Here is a 20,861-nt window from a genome sequence, read left to right as displayed (position 1 = left end):
ACCAGGACCTAGAAAGCACCCAGGCTGGGTGATGGCACTTGTAATTCCCACTACTCCCAGGGCTGAGATTGTCACTTTGAAGCCAGCCTCACAGTGACAGCACTCTGCAGCACATTTTGCTGCTGCTCAGTTTGCTCCTCCAGAGTGTCCCACCCTCAGTAGCTCCGCCCACACAACAAACACAAGCTTTAGCTCCACATGATTTATTAGGGGACGAGCCCTCAGGGCAGGCAGGCTCTGGTGATGCTCCCGGCTTGTGAGTACGCTGCTGTGCCCTTCCTTCTTGATGCCCATAATCCACAGGCTTGAACGGGGTGCACGGCCCCCATTCTCAGCTCTCTACAGTACAGACAGGGCCCCTCTGAGTGCTGGCAGGGCAGGGCTGTGTGGGTGGTATGTGTGTGTCCTCATGACAGAGAACACCTAAGTGCAACCGTGGAGGAGGGGCCAGTGCCCAGCACCGCAGTCCTGTTGACCAAGCTGCTTCTATCCCGACCCTCAGAGCTGTGATGGGTGGCAGACACATGAGCTGTGGGCCCAGGCGAATCCTCACTCTCCGTCCTGGTTGGGTTGGATGAGTCTATATGCCACTGCTTTCTCCAGACAGGCTGCAGCAGCCCTGGTGACTGGGCTCTCCTCGCCCTTGGCCAACACGGACAGGATCTCCAGGACCTCACTCTCCATCAGGGTGCTAGCTGTCTCCTTCGAGGACTCCATCATGTTCAGTACCACCACAGTGCCCCGGTGCTGCAGCTCCTGGTTGGGGCTTAGAAGCAGGGCCTGCAAGATCTCCAGCCAGTGTGTGGTCTGTAGGAAATGGAGGGTGTGAAGACTCAGCCACAGGCTCAACTCTGGCAGAAGACATATCCACACCCTAGGAGCGCCCCGACAGAACAGCAATACCACTATGTAGGGACCTGCTAGCTCCCCCATCCTCCCCCACCAAGAACGTGCACTAACCACTTGTGGGATCCGGCTGCAGAGCGAGGGCCGCAGGGAGGTGAGCATGGCCAGGCCCCCAGCCGCAGCCCTCCGTAGGAGCTCATCCTCCTCCCCGCTGTACAACACCAGCAGCTTTAGCCGGTCGTTGCCCTCGGCTTCGAAGAGATCCTGCACCTGTGAGCAGACGGAGGCAAGGACCATGCTACCGGGGCACAGAGCCGAGGCAGGGTGCAGGGCTGCTGGCGCCTCTGTCCCGGTGACCGCCTGGGCCGACTCTCACCTCTTTGCTCATGGCTAAGTTACACATGCACTCTGTGGCCGCCCGACGGATCATCTCGTGCTCCTCGAACATGTAGCCCTCAATCATGGGCACGGCCTTCTCCTTCAGGATCTTCTGCCTGCAGGGCGAGGTGGGAAGGGCATGCGTGACTCAGTCCCCACAGGTGCCACCCTATCCCAGGTGGCTGAGCCCTGACCTCAGGTGCTCCCCTAGCGATGCCCAAAGGCTTTCCTGTACGGGTTAGGAACTGCGGTGCTTCCTAGCCTTCTGGCCTGGCTAGGAACGCATGGGGTTATTAAACATCCTGAAACTTAGCAGAGCAGGGTGGTTATGAAGATGGCTCTATAAACAGCAGTCATAACCCCATGCTTGAATTATCTTCCTAAGGCCCGCCTCACTCCATGCACAGTGCAGGGGTGGCTACTGTCACTGTTTAGTCAAAGCAGAAACTCCCCTCGTGGTGAGTAACATGTTCCAGGTCACAATTAGTACTAACAGCTAATACACACTCACTGTGACAACTGCTAAGGCCAGGTACTATGAACTAAGGGCTTTCAAAGGGAGAGGTCGGGGATGCGACGTTTGAGACAAACTATAGCCTAGCCTGGCCTAGGACTCACAGCCGATCTTCCTCCCTTGGCATGAGCCGCCATACCCACTTGTACCTGATAAAGCATTTTATAAGCATTTTCTCAGCAAATTCTCCAAGTTCCTACTTAATGGGTTAACTGACTAACTCACAGAGAGGAAACTGAGGCAGGATGACTTAAAGGCTGTCTCAGGGGTTATACAGCAAGCCAGTGAGTGTCTGGGGAGAGGAGAAGGAAGAAGAGGCCAAGTCAGGGCCCTAGAGCTTCACACTGCCTCGCTTGGCATGGCTCTTCATGTGTATGAGGCAGAGGAGTCATTGTGAGGCCCAGGGAATGACCAGGACCTGTCTTCCAAACTGTAGCGTAGTAACTGGGGCACACCCAAATCCCCATGCCAGGCTCCCACAGGACCCTACCTGAGTCTCTCGCTGATCCCTGCCAGGTTCGTTAGGGCCATGAGGGCCTCAAAGTTCTGCAGTCCTGAGCAACTGAGGTGCAGCAGAGAGACGAGAGGCCGGACCACTTCGTAGATCTGTGGTAGAACCCCACTTATCAGTGTTCACCCAACCCCAGGGCCTCCCAGCAGGGAGCCCACCCGAGACAGTGACTCTATGACTGTTCCCTACCCCAGGATGCAGCAAACCTGCTACTGCCCGCTGGTCACGAGAAGGAGCCCAGGCCGGAGGCCATCAGGCCATAAGGAGGAAACAGGGGGGGCACAGCTGGAACAAGGAGACACATACCCGCTCACCAGGAAAGGTCATCTCTGGGTTGGAGGTGATGGTCAGCTTGGCAAGAGCCTGGGCTGCTTTGGTCTGCCCAACATCGGTGCCTTCCAGGGCCAGCGGGAGCAGAGCCTGTCAAACAGTCGCAGCCCTGTCAACACCCAGGCTGACCCTGGGAGCACAAGGCCCAAGCCATCCATCCTGACTGCTCCCTCCCTCTTAATCTCTCCTTGGGCTTGAGATGACTCCCTGCTCAGACTCCCCTCACTCTGAGGTCCCTCGTTAAAACTACCCAAACGTTCCTCAAGCACCTATTAGGTGCTAAACATGGGTTGTGCTGGGCCCTGGGGCCACAGAGGGAAAAGGAGGCAAACCCAGGCTCTTTATGGCTTCTGAGGAGCCTGTCCACAGAAACATCTCACTCCACTGGCAGAAGTTCCTGCTGGTCACTACCAGTGTCCTCCAAGACCCACAGCCACTGAGTCATGTTTCAGAGGTGGGATGGCTCAGGATCAGGAAGGAGTCGGAAACCAGCTTACCTTGCCCCCTCCCTGGGCAACCACAGTGCCTCGATCCTCCACCTCTTCCACCAAAGCCAGGAAGACCCTGCCGGGAGACATGTGGTGGGTGGGTGGGGCCCAAGGCTCGGGCAGGCAGGCATTTCATTCTTAAGCTAAGCCAAGTAAGGCAGCCGAGTGAGTGTAAGACCCACCCAGCAGGACACCCACTCCTGAAGGCACGCAGCAGACCGAGGCAGGCCGGCTCACCTGGAGAGCAGCTCCTTGCAGGAGTTGGTCAGCACGGGGCTCTCTGTCTTCACCATACACGTCATGGCCGACACCACGCCTGCTGCCAGCAGCTTCTTCACACGGGCGCGCACGAAGCTTGGCTTGTCCTGTAAGAGAAGGCAGTCTAGGAGGGAGCCCCAGCTGGCTAGGTGGGAAAATGTGCACTTTTTCTCACAGGAGACGCTGAGGAACATGAAAACAAGTAGCCAAGACAGGGCTTGGCAACAGACAGCTTAAAGGAAAGCTTTCTGCTGAAGATTAGTTGGCCAGCTCAACCGCTGCCAGTGACAGGGAGCCCACCCCACCCTGCCCCGCCCCACCCCAGGCCTTCCTATTGCACCCATACCTTAGGGTGCTGCTCTGGAACGTGCTGCTTGGCATACTTGGCCAGCTCCACCATCTTGGGGTCAGGCTCCTCATAGTCGTAGCTGTTGGTGCAATTGACCAGTGCCGAGCCTACAGCGAAGAGCACTGACCTTTCTTCAGACTGCCAGGAGAGAGGGGCATTCAGCAGGGCAGTCCCAGCAGAGCAGCCCAGCTCAGAGCAGCTGAGCTAGGCCTTCGTCCCACCCTCCACAGCCCCATCAGGAACCCAGGGGAAGACTAGGAACCTGCCCCAAGGCCAGACTCAGAGCTCACCATCCCGGCTCCTTAACTCCTGCAGGGCAATGGTGCTTCCAGACACTACAGGCACCAAGGCCACACACAGTGCAGCTGGCTCTGCTTCCCCAGGGTCACAGGACACTGGTGAGACCCACTAAGGCCTGGTAAGCTCTCATCCTAGACCCCGCCCCTAGGCTGAAAGCAGGAACCCACAGAGCTACCCTGCTGAGCTGGAACAGGGCCTTCAGAGCAGCCTCGTCCTCCACAAACTCTTCCTTCACATCAGCATCAAAGGTGAGGTAAGCCAGGCCCTCCACTGCCCAGCGCCGAGTCCCCGCATCAATCTGGTCATTGCATAACCACCTAGGAACACGGATGCTCGTGAGTGGCGATCAGAGGTGTAAGCAGGAGCCAGCCTGGTACAGGTTCAGGTACAGGCCTGGAATCTCAGCACCCGGTGGCAGGGGCAGGAGGGTCACAGACTTTAGGCTGGTTTAGGTTTAGTGAGACACTATCTCAAACAAACAAATAAACAAACAAAAATATGACAGGAAATAATAGTGAGAGAAAGAAGGAGTAACATGGACAAAGAGGTGAGCCGGGGCTTGGGTCTCCCCTTTGATGCAGTTACTTATGATCGAGGATCTAGAGGCTTTGTCTAAGGGAATGCAGCTCCCGCCTGGGACACACAGAGGAGACGAAGGGGCTCCACCGTCCACCCACATCCCTTTTAAATATCGTGTGTGTGTGTGTGTGTGTGTGTGTGTGTGTGTGTGTGTAGCTGAAGCTAGGCTAGCAGTCAGCACGCCCCCCCCCCACACGATCCTTCTGCCTCTGCCCACCACAGCAAAGGTGTGCAGGTACCTGGGTAACCACACCATGCTTTTTAATAAGGGTGCTTGGGATTCGAACTCAGGCCCTTACCCTTGCACCTACTGAGCACCTCTACAGCTCCGCCCCCTCTTAAGGCCCGTCCCAGAAATGCAGAATACGACTCACTTTCGGCACTGCTTGGCCAGTTTGAGAGTAGAGCCTTCAGCAAACTGCTTCATGCTAAAGTCAGTCCCCCCGGCTGATCCGAGCTTACAGAGTCCCTGCGGGAGGACAAGAGGGGCTGGTCGGGGCCTAGGATGGAGACTACAGCCTGGCTCTCAGCAGGCTTGGGATCCCTCTGAGGCCCTCGGTCACTGCTCTGGGAAGACCCAGACACAAACATGCCCAAGGAGAAGAACCAGACCCTATGTGATGGCTACAGCCGGCTCATGGATGCCTACGAAAGCCCAAACACAGTTTCTGCTTCTCCACAGGCCTTTTTAACCAGCAAGGGGACAGCGTGAGGCACCAGGCATTCCTCGGTGTCCTCTGTACCCGGATCATAGCCCTTCAGTGGCAGGGGCCCCAGGGAGGTCCTGTGTGTACTCTCACCCACAGCACCGGGGCGGCCAGGAGACAGCTGACCAGTGCCCTCCCATCTCACCACTAGCGCTCTGATGCGGATGCTGTCCCTCTCGCTGCCCTTGTACAGGTCCTTGAGCAGTGAGACGCCATTGGCAGTGATGAAGGAGGCCCGCTTGGCTTTGCCGGCTGCATGGATCAGCGCCTCCACTGCCACCAGCTGCTCCTCCTCCCGCTCTGAGGCACACAGGGCGATCACGCTCTCCATGACGCCGCTCAGCTCTAAGGCCCGGTTGCCAGCATCGCATGGGCCCTGCAGAAGGCAGGACACGGTCTGGATGGCTCGCAGCTTCCCGGCCAGCCCGTGGCCCTCAAACCAGCTCCTGAGGGGCACAGAGTTATAGCTGTCACTGCAGAGCACACACAAGGGGCCTCTCCTCCCACATGCCCTAGCTCCCCTAGGTGGGCACTTGGTGCTAGATGGGAAGAAACAGCAAGAAAAACTGCCAAGAAAACCTGACCATCCCAACACAGTAGTCACCAGGCTCCATTATCGTCCACACCCAGGCCTAGCTGGTGACACGCCACCAAACATAGCTTACTCTCAGACATATCATCCTGCCCCATTCCATTCCTGTACTGCTTAAGACCATCCCGCTGTCAGCTACTGTTAATCTCTTCCCTCAGCTGTCAACTCCTCAAGGGTAGACTGCCGCGCTTAATTCTCAGGTTATAAAAAAAAAATAAATCCAGTGTTTGGCTCATTTGTCCTGCGTGACACAGCTGCTGCAGGTCTCCTGGTGTCATTTGTCACTTTGGAACAAGAAGTGGATTTTGAGCTGGGTACACTGGCATACAACTACATGTCCTGGCTACTCTGGAGCCCAGGAGTTCTAGGCCAGCCTGGGCTACATAGTAAGATTCCCATCTTAAAACAGCAGAGTCTGGGGCTGGAGAGATAGCTCAGTGGTTAAAAGCACCGACTGCTCTTCCAGAGGGCCTGAGTTCAATTCCCAGCAACCACATGGTGGCTCACAACCATCTGTGATGGGATCTGATGCCCTCTTCTGGTGTATCTGAGGAGAGCAATGGTATACTCATGTACATAAATAAATAAATCTTAAAAAAAAGAACCAACTCAATAGAGTCTGGTTGTTTGAATGAATGACTCCCATAAATTCATATTTGAATGTTTGGTCTGTAGTTGGTGGGACTCTTTGGGAAAGATTAGGAGGTGTGGCCTTGTTGGAGAGGTGTGGCCTTGTTGGAGAGGTGTGGTCTTGTTGGAGAGGTGTGGCCTTGTTGGAGAGGTGTGGCACTGGGGATGAGCTTGGAGGTTGCAAAGCTAACCCCTTCCAAATCAGTGGATGCTCTCTCTCTCTTTCTCTCTCTTTCTGTTTCTCTCTGTGTTTCTCTCTCTCTCCTCTCTCTCTCTCTCTCCTCTCTCTCTGTTTCTCTCTCTCTCCTCTCTCTCTGTTTCTCTCTCTCTCTCTCCCTTTCTCTCTCTCTGGCTGTCTCTCTCTGCCTCACGGCTATCTCAATATGCAAGCTCTCCGTTATTGTTCCAGCCCCATGCCTGCCTGCTGGTTGCTAATCCCACTGCCATGATGGTTATAAATTCTACTCACTCTCTGAAACTGTAAGCCCCCACCAGACTCTTTTATCAGCTGCCTTGGTCATGCTGTCTCTTTACACCAACAGAAATATAACTAAGCCCTGGGGTGGGGTGCAGGGGATCACCTTAGCTTCCTAGTCCTCCCTTAGGGCTGCCCTCCATGCTGAAGGCCGTTGGCTTTCTCGCAGGCGGGCAGCCCCGGCAACGGGAGAGGCGCACGCGCACACTCGCTCCCTCCCTCACCTGATGTAGTTCTCACAGAGCCGGTGGAAGTTCTCCCTCTCAGCATCACACTTCAGATCATCGAATAGCTTGCTGAGGAGGGTGGAGGCACTCATGCGGCTGTTTGCTGTCACTGCGAGCTCCCCAGCAGTGTCCTGCAGGGAGCCCCCCACCTCCAGGATCTTTTTCAGACCTGGAAAGATACCCCATTGAGACAGTAGAATGCCGGGGCCAACCCCTAAAGGTAGAGCCAGCCCAGGAGATGCAGAGAAAAGCAAGGCCACCTAAGGTCAGAGTTCAAACAGTGGCATGACAGGGAGAATCCACGGGGAAACAGAAGCAGGCTCAAAAGACCACTGCAGAGGGCTGCCAGGCATGGCCTTTGCAAGCCCTTTCTTACTTATCATTTTGGAAAGTGAAGTGTTTAAATCGCTATGTTATGACTTAGTTGTCTTTTTCTCCAAGTGTAGTAATGATACAAAAACAGTAAGAAAAACTTCAAAGGGACCAGTGAGAAGGTTCAGCAGGTAAAGGTGCTTGCTATCAACTCTGACTGACCTGTGTTCGATCCCCAGGACCCACATAATAGAAGGAGAGAAATCAACCAGGCCCATTATCCTGACTTTTACCACTGTCATGACATTTGAACACACACACATACACACACACACTCACAATTTCAAATAGAGAAAAATGACACTGCCTTTTTCCTGACCTTCTTCAGGACTTTACATACATCTCTACACTCACACACATGACACACACATACACATAACTGGAGGGTCTCATGGGGGTCACACGGGCTGCAGGAATGCAGCTCAGGAAAATTCATCACTGTGTGTGATTATTTCTCATGTCAGTCCTACAGAAAAGCAGGCCTCAGACACCCATGCAAGGTTTTCTAAACTGAACCACCTACCTTGATCAATGACCCAGAGCGTGAGGCTATTGTTGGGGTCCTTCGGCGATTTCCGGGGTACCATTTTAATGAGGAGGGTCAGGGCATTGTCACGGCCTTGGCCAGAGACCCCCACCTCAGTCAGTAGCTCCAAGAGGTTATTGATGAGAACCTTCAGCTCCCGGGCAGGATCTGGCAACAATACACATAGTGATCAATGTCCACGCCCCACAGGCTCTGTCCTCCACACAAAAACAAAACAGCACAATGGAGAAAGGCACGTCAGTGGGCTCTACAGTGACCCAGTCCTGACCCAGGCAAAGGAGGCTTCCCTTCTGGGTTCTGAACTGAGCCTGCCTCTCTCCTCAAGCACCCCGGGTATTAGACTGAGTCCAAGTACTGCCTGGAAAGTTCTAGGTGAGGCTTTGTCTCAGCAAAACAAAACAAAGACTGGGCGGGCACCAGACACGCTTCCACTCACCCACGATAATGGCCCCTTCTTTGCCTTGGAAGCCTTTCTTGACGCCTTCCTTGAGGGCATCAAACATAACCTGCAGCAGGTGGCAGGCTGCCAGCGACACGGCCTGGTTTTCCACACCCAGGATGGAGACGACTCTCCGAGTTCCCAGGACACTCAGGGTCGCCACTGTCTAGGGAGGGAAAGAGTCGGACAGAGGCTCTGGTTGGTAAAGGGCATCCATGGTGATTCGTAACGGTGAGTGAGCGAGTGTGGTTGGAAAGTGAGCAAGCTCCTGGGTCGAAGGGCCAGCTCCAAGGAAAGGTGTGGCTAATGGTTATGACCTGGGGTCAAGCAGGTACGACCTGGGGTCAAGCTGTGCTTCCTGGCTGGGCGGGTCTAAAGAAAGCATCTCATTTGGTAGTGGTGGCATCGCCTGCAATCCCAGACAGAGACTGGGTATGAACACGCATGGGCAGATCTGCAAGACCTAGTCATCTTTCTTGTACCCAGAGAACCCAGGAGGCCTGATGGGCTTATCCCAGCTCATACAGACCTGTGGGGAGCTGGGGTGTGTGTGTGTGTGCGCTATACCATGTTCAAGGAGTCCAGCACGGCAGCACATGCTGCAATCCCAGAGAGACCATGAGGTCAAGGCAGGCTAGACTACGGAAGAAGACCCTAACTCTAAATAAGCACATTTATAGGCATAAAACACACTGATCAACCAGAGGCCAACTTCCTATCTCCTGGGTCCAGCCAGCATAGGCAAGAGCTGGGGCCATTGGCTCTCCTGTCCCTGGAGCAGGGCTAGCCTTGCCAAACTGTCCACACCAAGACCATGCTGCTATTCTGGGACCAAGGGAGAGGTTCTGGTGACATCGCTGATCTCTCTTCCCTCCAGAGAAAAAGGAGTCGGACCTTTAGAGCACATTCAACGTCCTTTTCTGAGCAGCCTCGAGTGGGGCAGTGACCAGGTGTCCCTGTGGACTAGCTTCAGGAAAGGTAATACTCAAGGTCTGACAGGGCTGAGTTTGTCCTTTCTGGGCCTACTCTGTCCTATTTTTCCCCTCTGGTTGTGTGTGTGTTGCGGACAGACCTGTCTGTGCCTTAAGCTGTTTTTGGAACAAGATGAGGAATGGAAGACAGGTAGACGGCATTAGTAGACAGACAGACAGACAGACAGACAGACAGACAGAAGCAATAACTAGACCTCTCCACTCCACATACCCGCGACTGGTGCTCCGAGCAAATGCCGACCAGTGTGCGCAGGGCCGCCAGCATGAGGTCAGTCTCCCCTGTGTCCAGCAGGCACTGCAAGAGCTGAACCCCATTGCTCCGGAAGATCTTCTCAGCTCCGGCGTCCTCTCTGGCCAGTACCACAAGGTTCTGAGAAGCCTACGCCAGAGGGAGTACATTTTTTAAAAAAAAAAATTATTCATCTATTATATATAAGTACACTGTAGCTATCTTCAGACACACCAGAAGAGGGCATCAGATCCCATTGCAGATGGTTGTGAGCCACCATGTGGTTGCTGGGACTTGGACTCAGGACCTCTGAAGAGCAGTCAGTGCTCTTACCACTGAACTATCTCTCCAGCCTAAGGAAGTACATTTTAATGTTGACACAGCATATACACAAGGGCAGGGCAAGCAGACTGTCCCTGAGCTCCGGACCTCACTGCTTCTCCTTGGTATCAGAGAGAGGCCAGCTATAAACTCAACCTCCTGGAACTTCAGCCTCCCTCTCTTCAAGTAGACTAGAGAGCTCGCTCTCCCAGGGGATGGGTAGAGTGGTGTCCCTAGCAGGACAAAGACAGCATCTCCGTCACACTGTGTGCCAGGTCCTGGCTCTAGGGTAGCCACCAAAGCTCTGTGAACACCAGTTCCCATTCCTTGATTCACACTAAGGACTCAAGAGCTCCTCCCTGAGGCTCAGTCCACAACACAGCAGGCCAGCAGGATGCCAGAGGCCCACACCAGTGAGCACAGTATATGCGGGAGCTCTAGTGGCCCACCCCAGGACCCGTACCTTCTGCTTCTTCTCTGTGCCTTTCTCTTTGGGGTCCAACAGTATCTGAAACATCTGTTCTACTTTGGCATCTGTGGAGGACATGTACCGCACCTATGACAAAGCAAAGAAGCACAGAATAAATCACCTTTCTTGGTCAGACATGTCATATTTCCTATGAGTTCTCCCTGGCTCTCCTCCCTGACAGGCTCAGAGCTCAGGGTCAACAGCTAGTAACCGTGGCAGGCAGGAAGAGACTTGCTAAGCATCTCCTCCTAAACTTCCCCAGGGCTGTTTTCCTCTCTGAACTAGTCCAGCTTGGGCAAGAGGACCTGCTGATGCTAAAGGAAGTGCCTAAGGTGTGGAAGCATTGTGTTGGCCATGAGGAAACCGGCTCCCAATAGTGCCAGCTATACTACAGCAGCGTGATGGTGTGTATATGTTATTATGGTGCTGCACTTGACAGTCACTTACAAAAGGCCAGCAAGGTTTTTGATGGTGTGTGTGTGTGTGTGTGTGTGTGTGTATTAAAGCAAGGTATTTTGGGGGGAAACCTCTTTAACCCCATTTTCTTCCAATGTTACCATTTTGACAAACACAATACTCTTTCTCTCTCTCTCTCTCTCCCTCTCTCTCTCTTTTCTTTCTTTTTAAATGTAGCTCAGGCTGGTCTTGAACTCACAAAGATTGGCCTGTTTCAGCTCCCGAGTGCTGTGATTAAAGGTATACACCACCAGGCTTGGCTTTTAGTGGACATTGCTTTTTGTTGTTGTTTTCAAGACAGGGTTTCTCTGTGAAACAATCCTGGCTGTCCTAGAACTCACTTTGCAGATCAGGCTGGCCTCAAACTCACAGAAATCTGCCTTTTCCTGTCTCTGGGATTAAAGGTGTGTACCACTGTCCGTGGCTTGGTGTATATTTTTAACAGGCTTTTTTTTTTTTTGGTTTTTCGAGACAGGGTTTCTCTGTGGAGTCCTGGCTGTCCTGGAACTCACTCTGTAGACAAGGCTGGCCTCGAACTCAGAAATCCACCTGCCTCTACCTCCCAAGTGCTGGGATTACAGGTATGCGCCACCACGCCCAGCTTATTTTTTGTTTTTTTGAGATGGGGGTCTTACTATGCAGCTCTGAACTCATTCTGTAGACCAGGCTGGCCTCTCACCCAGATGTCCGCCTGCCTCTGCCTCTCAAGTGCTGGGATTAAAGGCATGCGCCATCACCGCCTGGCTTTTAATGAAAAGCTTTAATATTTTTCATTGGATTTACACGGATTCACCCAAATGACCCAGACATGATACACTGTTTGGTCATTACATCAGTGACAGAGTACTTTCCTATATGTGTTACTACATATTTTGCTTTTCCATCTACCAGTCAGCAGTGCCCGCTGCCTAGTCACACATGATCCATTTCTCAGAATCAGCACTGATCCAGTCTGTTTAGTTTTTTTTTCTCGTGGCTGAGCATGAAGGCAAGTTCCAAGTCTCTCTTACTGTAAACAAGACTGAAATAAGTCAGACGCCTGAAATCCCAGCACGTGGGAGGTGTAAGCGAGAGGCCACGCCACAGCTACACAGAACGTCCTGGACTAGCCTAGATTACATGAGACCCTGCCTAAAATAGTAAAAATAAAAATGTTTTAGAAGCAAGAGAATCAGGGGTTCAAGGCCAGCTTCGGGCAGGCAGTGAGTCTAAGGGGCTAACTGGATCATCAGATATTCATTTACAACTTTGATATGCTAAAGCACTGCAGCCTAATGGAGCCAAAGCAATTCATACCTTCCCCAGGGACTGTAAGGGTCCACACACCTCCAGCACTTGGGAGGCAAAGGCAGGCAGATTTCTGAGTTCGAGGCCAGCCTGGTCTACAGAGTGAGTTCCAGGACAGAGAAACCCTGTCTCAAAAAAACCAAAAAAAAAAAAAAAAAAGGGTCCACACACCCACACCACTTACATACCTGCCAAGGACAAACTTACACATACACCGAAGAACCACACATTAATAATAATAATAATAATAATGCTCTAATAATAATGATGATTTAATAACAATAATAATAATAACGCTCAGGCTAAACATTATTAATGTGTGTTTGTTACAGTAGCTCCCCTCTGGAGCACTGTGTCTACACCCTTAACCCAGACCCAGGCCATCCCCGACTTCTCTTGGTCCTTCACATACCTTCTCCTGAATCTGGCCCCCAATGCTCCTCAGGGAATCCTGGAAAACTTTGTTCTTGGGTTCTAGGCTCACGCATCTCTTCAGGTCAAGGACAGCCTGGTCCAGGCGACCCAGCTTCTCCAGGGCTTGGCTTCGGCGATAAAGTGCTTTGACATCCCCACCGTCCTTTTCAATGGCTGAGCACAAACAGACGCTCTATCAGCACCAGCACCCAAGAGGCCACCGTCTCCAGGCAAGAGCAGTAGGGAAAGATCTTGAGGGCCAAAGGAAGATAGGGAGACGGATGTAGAGCTCGGTGCTTCAGCCTCAGAAAAGGTGAGGGCCGCTGCAGAAAAGGAAAGGCCGAAGAAGTGGGAAAGCAAGTAGAAAGACGAGTGACTGGGTCCAAAGGAGGAGAAAGGGATGGCTCGGTGGTCCCAGAGTCTTTGCCCACCACAGAAGACCATATTGTTCCATAGAGGGCCCACACCCCCCTCCCTACCTTTAGACGCCTCTGATTCTGCTTTGCTGTAATCTTCCTGTAAGAGAAAGATCAGGAGGCTGAGAGGAACTAATCGAGTGGCACCCTTGTTTTGCTGAACCACCTGATCCCCCACTACCCATGCCTAAAGACCTCTGGCAACCGTGGGTGGCTAGGAAATGCCCGGCTGGTGCTCAAACAGCAGCGGCTATGGGCAATCCCAGCCCAGGGAGAACCAGGTTAGAGCAACCCGACCCCCTCACCAGCTTGAGGTGGCAAGCAGCCCGGTTTCGGTGCAGAATGGCCTGGTCCTGGGGCGTCGCGCCTAGACTCAGGGCCTGGGTGTAGGCGGTCAGGGCGCCCTCGTAATCCCCACATTTGAACAGCTCGTTGCCCTCCTTCCTCAGCTGCTCGGCTGAGCTGGCCTGCGGAGAGAAAGGCGATGGGCAGAGCAGCGCGGCTGGAAGAGGAGCCAGGTCCCGGCCGAGTCCCGAGTAGGGCTAGCAAAAGGTGACGGGGAGCAGGTGCGAAGGCGCATGAGCGAAGGGGAGATGCCGCAATAGAATCAGTACGCACCCCGGGGTCGGAAGGTCGGGGCTCGGGGGTCCCCGGGCCACTCACAGTCATCACGAGGCTGAGTTCCAAGTGCTGGTGCAGGCGCAGTCTCTGGAGCAAAGGTGGCCCTGGGCTCGGGAAGATGCCGGTGACTGCCCCGCCCCAGCAATGCGTCAGGGTTACGCCAAAGAAGGCGAGGCCAAGAAGAGGTTGGGTCTGTGCAAGGGCGGGGTACTCGGCCGCGTTGCGCAGGCGCAGGCTCAAGGCAGCGTCTCGAGCTCCTAGTCTGTTCCTACTGGGACCTGTAGGGGGCGCGCGGCAGAGTCCCGAAAGGAAAGGCGGCGGCCGCTGGAGTTCCGTCTTTCTCTCTGTCCCCGACCACGGCAGAAGTGTACGAAATCTGCAGTCATCAGTGCCATCAGCAGTAGACTGTAGATGCCCAGTGCCAGGAGCGGGCCTGGGCCCCTAGGGAGAGATGAAAGAATCAAGGTTGTATCCTGGCTGCGACAAGTCAGGGTTTACAGAGCCCAGGGCCCCGAGAAAGCACGGGATAAATGCAGAGTTGCATGAGCATATCTCGCATACGAATTTGGGAGCTAGCAAGTACCTTGAAAACAAACGCGACTAGATTCAGAATTAATCCCCCCGCTACAGTGTGTCCATGGACTACAAGATCTTCTTTATTAACACCGTCCAAACTTCTTAAGACATAAAGCAGCTTCCGTTACTTGTTTTTCAATTTGTACAAGATTGTTTTCTGATTTAGGCGACTTCCTCTCCACCAGTCTGGAAGCTACAAGTCGGCCACCGTAGAATTCAAGGACAGAGCCCGAGACACTTTAGCACCCTGTCAGTGTTCTGTGAATCTGGGGCTAGAGTTCTTACCTGAGGATGGGTGGGGGCGGAAGAGAAGACAAGTTTACTTGGTACAGGGCCTCAAATTCATCCAGGGTACAGCAGGACCCCCCGGCAGCCTGCAGGTGGCAACAGTAGGCTTCCTCAGGCGTATCAGAGAGGCGAGGGCAGAAAAAACCAGGGTAGTGGCGGCCTTCGGCATCCCGTGTAGTCTGGCACAAATGGGGGTGGTGAGCCAGGGCTGGAGGGAAGCAAGACATCTATAGAGAAGGGAGGTCACCCATACCCCTTCACTCTGTTCAAAATGCAAAGTGGGGTCCAAGTCCCTAACAGAAGAGGAGGCTCCCTTCACCCCTCACCATCAGCCAGCTCTCCAGTACCCCAGTCACCCCCAGAGGATAGGGAAGTATCCTACCTGAGTATTATTAGTTAAGTATTATACCTGAGAGATCGGTTGGCTGGGCAAGGTTCATCCAACTGAAAAGCAGCCCCACACACAGTCCTGTGAGCAGAAGTCCAGGACTCCTCTGGAGGCCCATGAGAAGTCACCTCCACCTCAGTTGTAGTCCTAGGAATCCAATACGGGTTCTAAGCCCTGGCTACAGACAATAAGGAACCTGAAATTAAAGTCCCAAGATTCACAGGGGTGGAAACTCCTCTATCGCAAGCTTGTAGAGAGATGAGAGTGGTTGGGTCCTATCATCTGCTGAGAAATTTGAGGCCTTTGACGTCAAACTGCTTACAGTTTCCTAAGCAGAAGTGAGGAAAGGCGTGCCAGGCGGGAAAGAAGTTGAGCCGTTCTCAAATAAATAAATAAATGAAAAGAAAAGAAAGAAAAAGACCCTGTAAAGCCAAATGTGTTTCTATCTACCCATTCCCCAACTTCTAGGCTGCTGTGGACACCTCGGGAATACGGACTATTCCATTTTAGGCCCCAGAGACCCCTCTTCAGCCTGTGGGGCATCCCTCCGTACCTGCTGCGACACGGCGACATGGCAACCACCAAGCCTGTTGGAGAGTCCTGTCCTTAAGCTTCCCCTGAGCCTTCTCTCCCCAGATGCCAGCCCAGACACAAAAGCCACCTGCCTGGTTGGAGTACACTTAGCAGCCGGCTGTCTCCATGTCTCAGAACCCTTTGGGGAGATGCCAAGGTCTTGCTTACCCCTCATACTTCAGAGCTGCCAACACAAAGATGGAATTTCTCCAGAAGATTCAAAGCTTGATGGCCATTAAAGAGTGAAGAATTATTCCAGTGCCTACCCAAGCTAGGCAACATTATGTTCCTGAAACAGCAGGGACAAGACTCATCACTTCAGGGGCCCACAGCAGAGGTCTGGGGACTGAAGCAGCCTCCCTTATGATCCAAGAGATTAATGCAAGCGGTTTCTGTAGAAACGGTGCTGCCTCCCAGGAGCCCAAATCTGAAGCAATTAAGCAAGATCCAATTCTCCAGAAGGTCAAATCCTACCATCTCTGGGGCCAAGATGTTAGGTTCAGATGCCCATGGCAACGGAGATTCACCCTGTGGGGAGAACTCTGGAAATATTCTGGGCGTTGCCAAGTTGTAGATGGCCTTTTTCTCGTGGAAGAAGCTGTCTCTGCCTCCCAGGCTAGGCTAGATAAAATGGGCTTTCCCTTCACGGTCCCACGGCCACCTGTGCCTTCCAGCTCTGTACCCCACACTCCGTGAAACCATCGCTTTTGGTTTCGTGTCCCTTTTCTGCAAAGACTCTTAGTTCTCAGAGAGTCAGGGTACTGTCCTTGAGCCTGGAGTGGAGCACACTGCACCAGCCGCTGTGATTGTTGCAAACCGTTTTCTATATCCAGGATCTCGGTCTTAAAGAACCTCCATTGAGACTGGGATGCTGGCTCAGTGAGTGGGAAGTGCTTGCTGCACAGGAATAAGGACTTGCATTCAGATTAATGCAACAGCCGGGTAAAAAAGCTATGGGTGGCCACCTAAGCCTGCTGTGCTGGGGAGGTGGAGACAGGAGACTCCTTGAAACTCGTTCGGTAGCTAGTCTTGCTAAATACCTGAGCTGCAGGTTCAAGGAGAGTCTTTGTTTCTAGAACTAAGGTGGAGATTTATAGCCTCTATAATCCACGCGCACGCGCACACACGTTGGGGGAGGGGGGAATAAATGAATTACAGCTTGTTAGAAATAGCTCTGTTCTCCGAGCCTCCGAGGCGCCAGGCGGCGCTATAGGTGGTCCGTTCGGACTCTGGTGCTTCAGTCCCCCGCGCCAGCCGCGCGATGGGCTCGGAGGCAGCTCAGCTGCTGGAGGCTGCTGACTTCGCCGCTCACAAACACCGACAGCAGCGACGGAAAGATCCTGAAGAGACTCCCTACATCAATCACCCCATCGGTGGGCGCGCCGGTTGGGAAGCAGTCCTCGCGGCGCGTGGCGGGTGGGGACTGACTGGGACGGGAACACAAAGCGAGTATAAATTATTGAGCGCCTTCTTCGACTCCCAAGCTTTGTGTCAACCACTTTTCAATGCGTTATGTTGTAAGCCTCACCTGTTCCCTTAGTACAGTCGATATCCCAAGAGGGTAAGGGGCTTTCCGGGGTCACCCAGCTGGTGAGGTGTCACATCTGGCTCCCTCTAGACTGACTTATGCTTTGCCCCCTGCTAGGTGTAGCCCGCATCCTAACCCATGAGGCTGGAATCACCGATATTGTGGTGTTACAGGTAACTTTACCCTTCTCTGCCAGGAGGCTGATGTGGAAACAGGAGTACTGTTGAACAGTAGGGTGCTCTGTGGCTAGTAGGCTAGTGTCACTGTGCTGAATGACAACCTGTCCCCAGGCCGCCCTGCTCCATGACACAGTAGAAGACACAGATACTACCCTGGATGAGGTAGAGCTGCACTTTGGAGCACAGGTTCGACGCTTGGTGGAGGAGGTGACAGATGACAAGACTCTGCCCAAACTGGAACGAAAGCGACAGCAGGTGGAGCAGGCACCCCACAGCAGCCCGGGGGCCAAGCTGGTGAGGCTGGCAGACAAGCTATACAATCTGAGGGACCTGAATCGCTGCACCCCTAGAGGTATGCGCCCCTATTGGCTCTGGGGGAGGAGGGAATGTCCCGCTTCGGAAAATATAGATTGGTCAGATTCCCAGAAATAAGCGCGGGCGGGGGTGGAGTGGGGAGGAATAGTCTTAACACCTCTGGCTAAACCTTCTAGAACAGTCTTCTTCCATAAGGTGGGAACGGAGTTGCTGGTCATGGAGCAGTCAGATCATTCCATCGCAACTCATCTCACGGCCTTGTACCAAAGCCTGTCGGGAAACAAGCAAAAGGCACTGCCGGCCTTGACATCACACGAGCAGGTTCTCTGTCCACTCTTGTGCAGGATGGTCAGAACATCGAGTCCAGGAGTACTTCGAGTGGGCAGCACAGGTGGTTAAAGGGCTTCAGGGAACGAACCAGCGACTGGAAGAGGCGCTCAAACAGCTGTTTGAGGAGCGGGGGCTGACTCTCTGAGCGTCCTCCGTGCAGTCCTGTGGCGCGGCTCCAGCAGGGCCCGGGAAAGATGGGCTTCCTAGCGCAGCATTTCCGAGCCTCCTCACTCTCACATTCCCTCATTCAACCCCGACATCACAGGCTAAAAACGTCTGCGTTGTTTCCCTCAGCTGAGCTCCAAATAGGGAAAGCAGATTTGCCCATCCATCCGTGCACTAACAGCCTTTCCTTAAGTCTTGGGTCTGTTTGCTGTTTTGTATGGTGGGACCTCTGGCCCCTCGGGGACCTAAGATTGGATAAGTGTTGGTTTATAAGTCGTGGAAAATAAAGCACATAGGGGAAAGGCTTAAACTGCTCTTCTCCCTTCCCTGGTCTCCCGAAGAGGACCCACGTGTTGCTCATTTCCTGTGTGTCTTTTGCATCAGCTCCTTTGGGTTAAAAGCATCAACCCTTGGAGCAGGGTGTCCTGATCAACTAAGCTGGACTATGTCCTTACGAAGGTCAGATGATGTAGTTGTGGTTGGCAGATATCCTGGGAAGGAATGCCACCACTTTCTGGCAACTGGCTGGGAAGGGCAGAAATCCCAGTAACATAAGAAGGCCCGGAAGACCTCAGCGCCCCAACACCAACTGCAGAGGTTGCTCAGTGATTCATGGCCCTTAAAATTTGCTGGCTTCTTGGGTTGCTAAGTCACAAGAACTTCCGGGTATCCGGACGAGGCCCTGAAGTTGCCCCGCCCATAGAGGTGGGTGGAGTCTGTAGGAAGCAAAAAAAAAAAAAAAAAAAAAAAGCTGGAAGGTTTGAGTTTCTGTGCACGTGCGTGCGGAAGTCCTACAGTGTGGGTGTGACAATCAGAGAACTTGGGAGGAGTTGGATTTCCTGCTTCATCACGTAGATATGGAATATCAAACTCAAGTTTGTCAGGCATAGCGGGTTGGTGCCTTTACCCACTCAGCCGGCTCGCCTTCGCTGCCCCTTTTTTGTTGTTCTGTTTTTGTTTGTTGGAGGGGGATAGGGCCCCCACAGCCATCCTACAATCCTTCTGCCTCTGCGATAAGGCGTAGTCGTACCAGGGCTCTCCCGAAGGCTTCTTAAATCTCATTGGCTATACAAAAATCTATAGTTTTTACATTGAGGCTAACATTAAGCCGCACTTGAATTTCCCATTCCTAGAAAAACACCTACCTGCCTGAACACATGCACACACTTCACGCACACACTACACGCGTGCGCGCGCGCGCGCGCGCACCCTCTACTGGCTCAGTGAAGGGTGTATTCTTCACGCCTGTTGGCCTCCCAAAGCTGGGTCTTCCTGCTTCCCTTTTGCCCTTGGCATGGTGTCCAGCAATCTTTTCACGCTGTTTTGAGTCTAGCTGCTCTCTGCTCACCTGGTTCTCTTTGGCTGTTCCGACATCCTCCCCGCCCCCGCCCCCACCCCACAGTGTCTCAAATATAAGCCTGGGTGCTCAGTTCTGGTCTTTGAGTGATGTTCAAACAGGCAGGAGACAGATGGGGGTCTTTGGGAGTTTTAGGGTTTTCTGCTTTCCTCCTTAGCCCCTTTGGGAGGGACGGAACTCATCCCCAGGGCACAGGGCCATACCTTCAGACGTCAGTTTTTCCTTTATAGACATGACCCTTAACCTTTTGAAACATTTTTCTGAGAATTGGAGTCAGGGTGTTTCTTCTCATGCTGATCTAAAGAGCAAGTCTACACCAAGGAGAAACTTTCCCCGTGGCTTGTCCGATCTCTATACAGGTGGGTAGAACCACCCTGCCTGAAGCAAACTTGCCTGAGTTAGGCATAGGTTCTTCCTTCCTAGGGTGACGTAAATGCTTTCCTCTTTCCTTGTTTTATAATGGCCCCCACCCCCCACACTAGAGAGAAGCCTGCAGGACCTAATCACCTCGCACAGGTCCCCCTCTTACACTAGTTCACTGAACTACAGAGGAGCACACATACCCACACCATAGCAGTCAATGCTTACATAGAAACTCAGGGCTTCCATCCTCTAAGGGACTGTCTCACTGGCCACCATCTCTAATCTTCAACTCTACCAACAATGTACACGTTAAGAAGTCCTTTGGCTTCCTGTGAGCAGACTATCCTAATTAATCAGGGTGGTACAAAGCCAGGAGCAGAAATAGACCCAGCTGCTCCTGGCAACTGTCAGAATTTGAATTTTCTTCCCATTGGGCCTAAACAAAACTAGTGTGTTGGAAGACCCAGTCTCTGTCATCTCTCACTGTGGGAGACTTGACCCTCCCATACATTTTTGTTAAGAACAAAACATTTCAGAGACCTCTAGTTGAGCTGTAAGTCCTGCCCCTCCAGTCAATAGTTTATTTTTTCCTTTGTAACAGCTAGCGGCTTTTTGTTTGTTTGAGATGGAGTTTCAGTCTTGCTGGAGCTGGCTCTAAACTCCTGGGCTCAGCAGACACCCTGCTCTGTCTGCAGAGCAGCCTGGCTGTAAGTGCCTGGCTACACAGGGAGCTTCTTACTAACCACCAAGACAGCAAGCTAAGCGGCTCCAGTTCGGGTTAGAAACGCTGCTCTGTCCAAGATTCCTACTTCTCTCCGCCCCTGGGAAGGCAGATCCGGACCTGTGTGGGCCTGGTCCCTGGGAGATGAAGCTCCTCCCATTCGCCTGCCTTTCTCTCTGGGCCTCTGGCTAGCCACTTGGTCCTTCCGTCCTTTTGGAAATGGGTGCCTCTCAGCCAGGGAATCCTTCCCCTCTGGCCAATGAGGTTGTTTTGTTGTATCGTGGTTCCACTGAAGACTGTTAGCATCACATTGGGAAGGCATCAGTTCCTG

General features: G+C 53.1%; 2 protein-coding genes across 5 annotated transcripts; one reads left to right on the top strand and one right to left on the bottom strand.

Moving 5' to 3' along the window:
* Nucleotides 1-187: 187 nt before the first annotated feature.
* Nucleotides 188-16,187, bottom strand: Unc45a (unc-45 myosin chaperone A). Of its 3 annotated transcripts, none has more exons than XM_052159958.1 (24): nt 16,047-16,187; nt 15,741-15,861; nt 15,021-15,146; nt 14,609-14,819; nt 13,745-14,188; nt 13,432-13,593; nt 13,190-13,226; nt 12,709-12,884; nt 10,548-10,640; nt 9,746-9,913; nt 8,540-8,708; nt 8,080-8,250; nt 7,182-7,353; nt 5,406-5,706; nt 4,928-5,022; nt 4,150-4,291; nt 3,672-3,812; nt 3,305-3,432; nt 3,077-3,143; nt 2,556-2,669; nt 2,229-2,344; nt 1,223-1,340; nt 961-1,116; nt 188-807 (listed from the first exon to the last, which is right to left on the bottom strand). In XM_052159958.1, the coding sequence occupies exons 5-24, from the start codon at nt 13,793-13,795 to the stop codon at nt 550-552; spliced, it is 2,835 nt and encodes a 944-aa protein (XP_052015918.1). In that variant the 5' UTR covers nt 13,796-14,188; nt 14,609-14,819; nt 15,021-15,146; nt 15,741-15,861; nt 16,047-16,187; the 3' UTR covers nt 188-549. The 3 variants fall into 3 exon arrangements, with proteins under 3 accessions (XP_052015918.1, XP_052015931.1, XP_052015924.1); XM_052159971.1 differs by having other exon boundaries at nt 13,790-14,188; XM_052159964.1 differs by having other exon boundaries at nt 14,609-14,790.
* Nucleotides 16,188-16,781: 594 nt separating this feature from the next.
* On the top strand, nt 16,782-18,429 carry Hddc3 (HD domain containing 3). 2 transcript variants are annotated; one of them, XM_052159987.1, is made up of 4 exons: nt 16,782-16,945; nt 17,218-17,273; nt 17,391-17,631; nt 17,771-17,932. In XM_052159987.1, exons 1-4 carry the CDS (start codon nt 16,834-16,836, stop codon nt 17,899-17,901), a joined length of 540 nt encoding a protein of 179 aa, XP_052015947.1. In that variant the 5' UTR covers nt 16,782-16,833; the 3' UTR covers nt 17,902-17,932. The 2 variants fall into 2 exon arrangements, with proteins under 2 accessions (XP_052015947.1, XP_052015940.1); XM_052159980.1 differs by lacking the exon at nt 17,771-17,932 and adding an exon at nt 17,939-18,429 and having other exon boundaries at nt 16,791-16,945.
* The last annotated feature ends 2,432 nt before the right edge of the window (nt 18,430-20,861 follow it).

The sequence above is a fragment of the Apodemus sylvaticus genome, chromosome 1 (genome assembly GCF_947179515.1).
Source record: "Apodemus sylvaticus chromosome 1, mApoSyl1.1, whole genome shotgun sequence".
Taxonomy (NCBI): domain Eukaryota; kingdom Metazoa; phylum Chordata; class Mammalia; order Rodentia; family Muridae; genus Apodemus; species Apodemus sylvaticus.
This window is presented reverse-complemented; position numbering and strand designations above follow the sequence as displayed.

Bases quoted from the DNA above. Each gene is read 5' to 3' on its own strand.
- Unc45a (XM_052159958.1), bottom strand. From the start codon at position 13,795: ATGACTGTGAGTGGCCCGGGGACCCCCGAGCCCCGACCTTCCGACCCC. The intron at 7,354-8,079 runs GTAGGTGGTTCA...GTATCTTTCCAG, and splicing joins GCTCTGGGTCATTGATCAAG to GTCTGAAAAAGATCCTGGAG. The intron at 2,345-2,555 runs GTATGTGTCTCC...GTTCTACCACAG, and splicing joins TGACCTTTCCTGGTGAGCGG to ATCTACGAAGTGGTCCGGCC.
- Hddc3 (XM_052159980.1), top strand. From the start codon at position 16,834: ATGGGCTCGGAGGCAGCTCAGCTGCTGGAGGCTGCTGACTTCGCCGCT. The intron at 16,946-17,217 runs GTGGGCGCGCCG...GCCCCCTGCTAG, and splicing joins CTACATCAATCACCCCATCG to GTGTAGCCCGCATCCTAACC. The intron at 17,274-17,390 runs GTAACTTTACCC...ACCTGTCCCCAG, and splicing joins CCGATATTGTGGTGTTACAG to GCCGCCCTGCTCCATGACAC.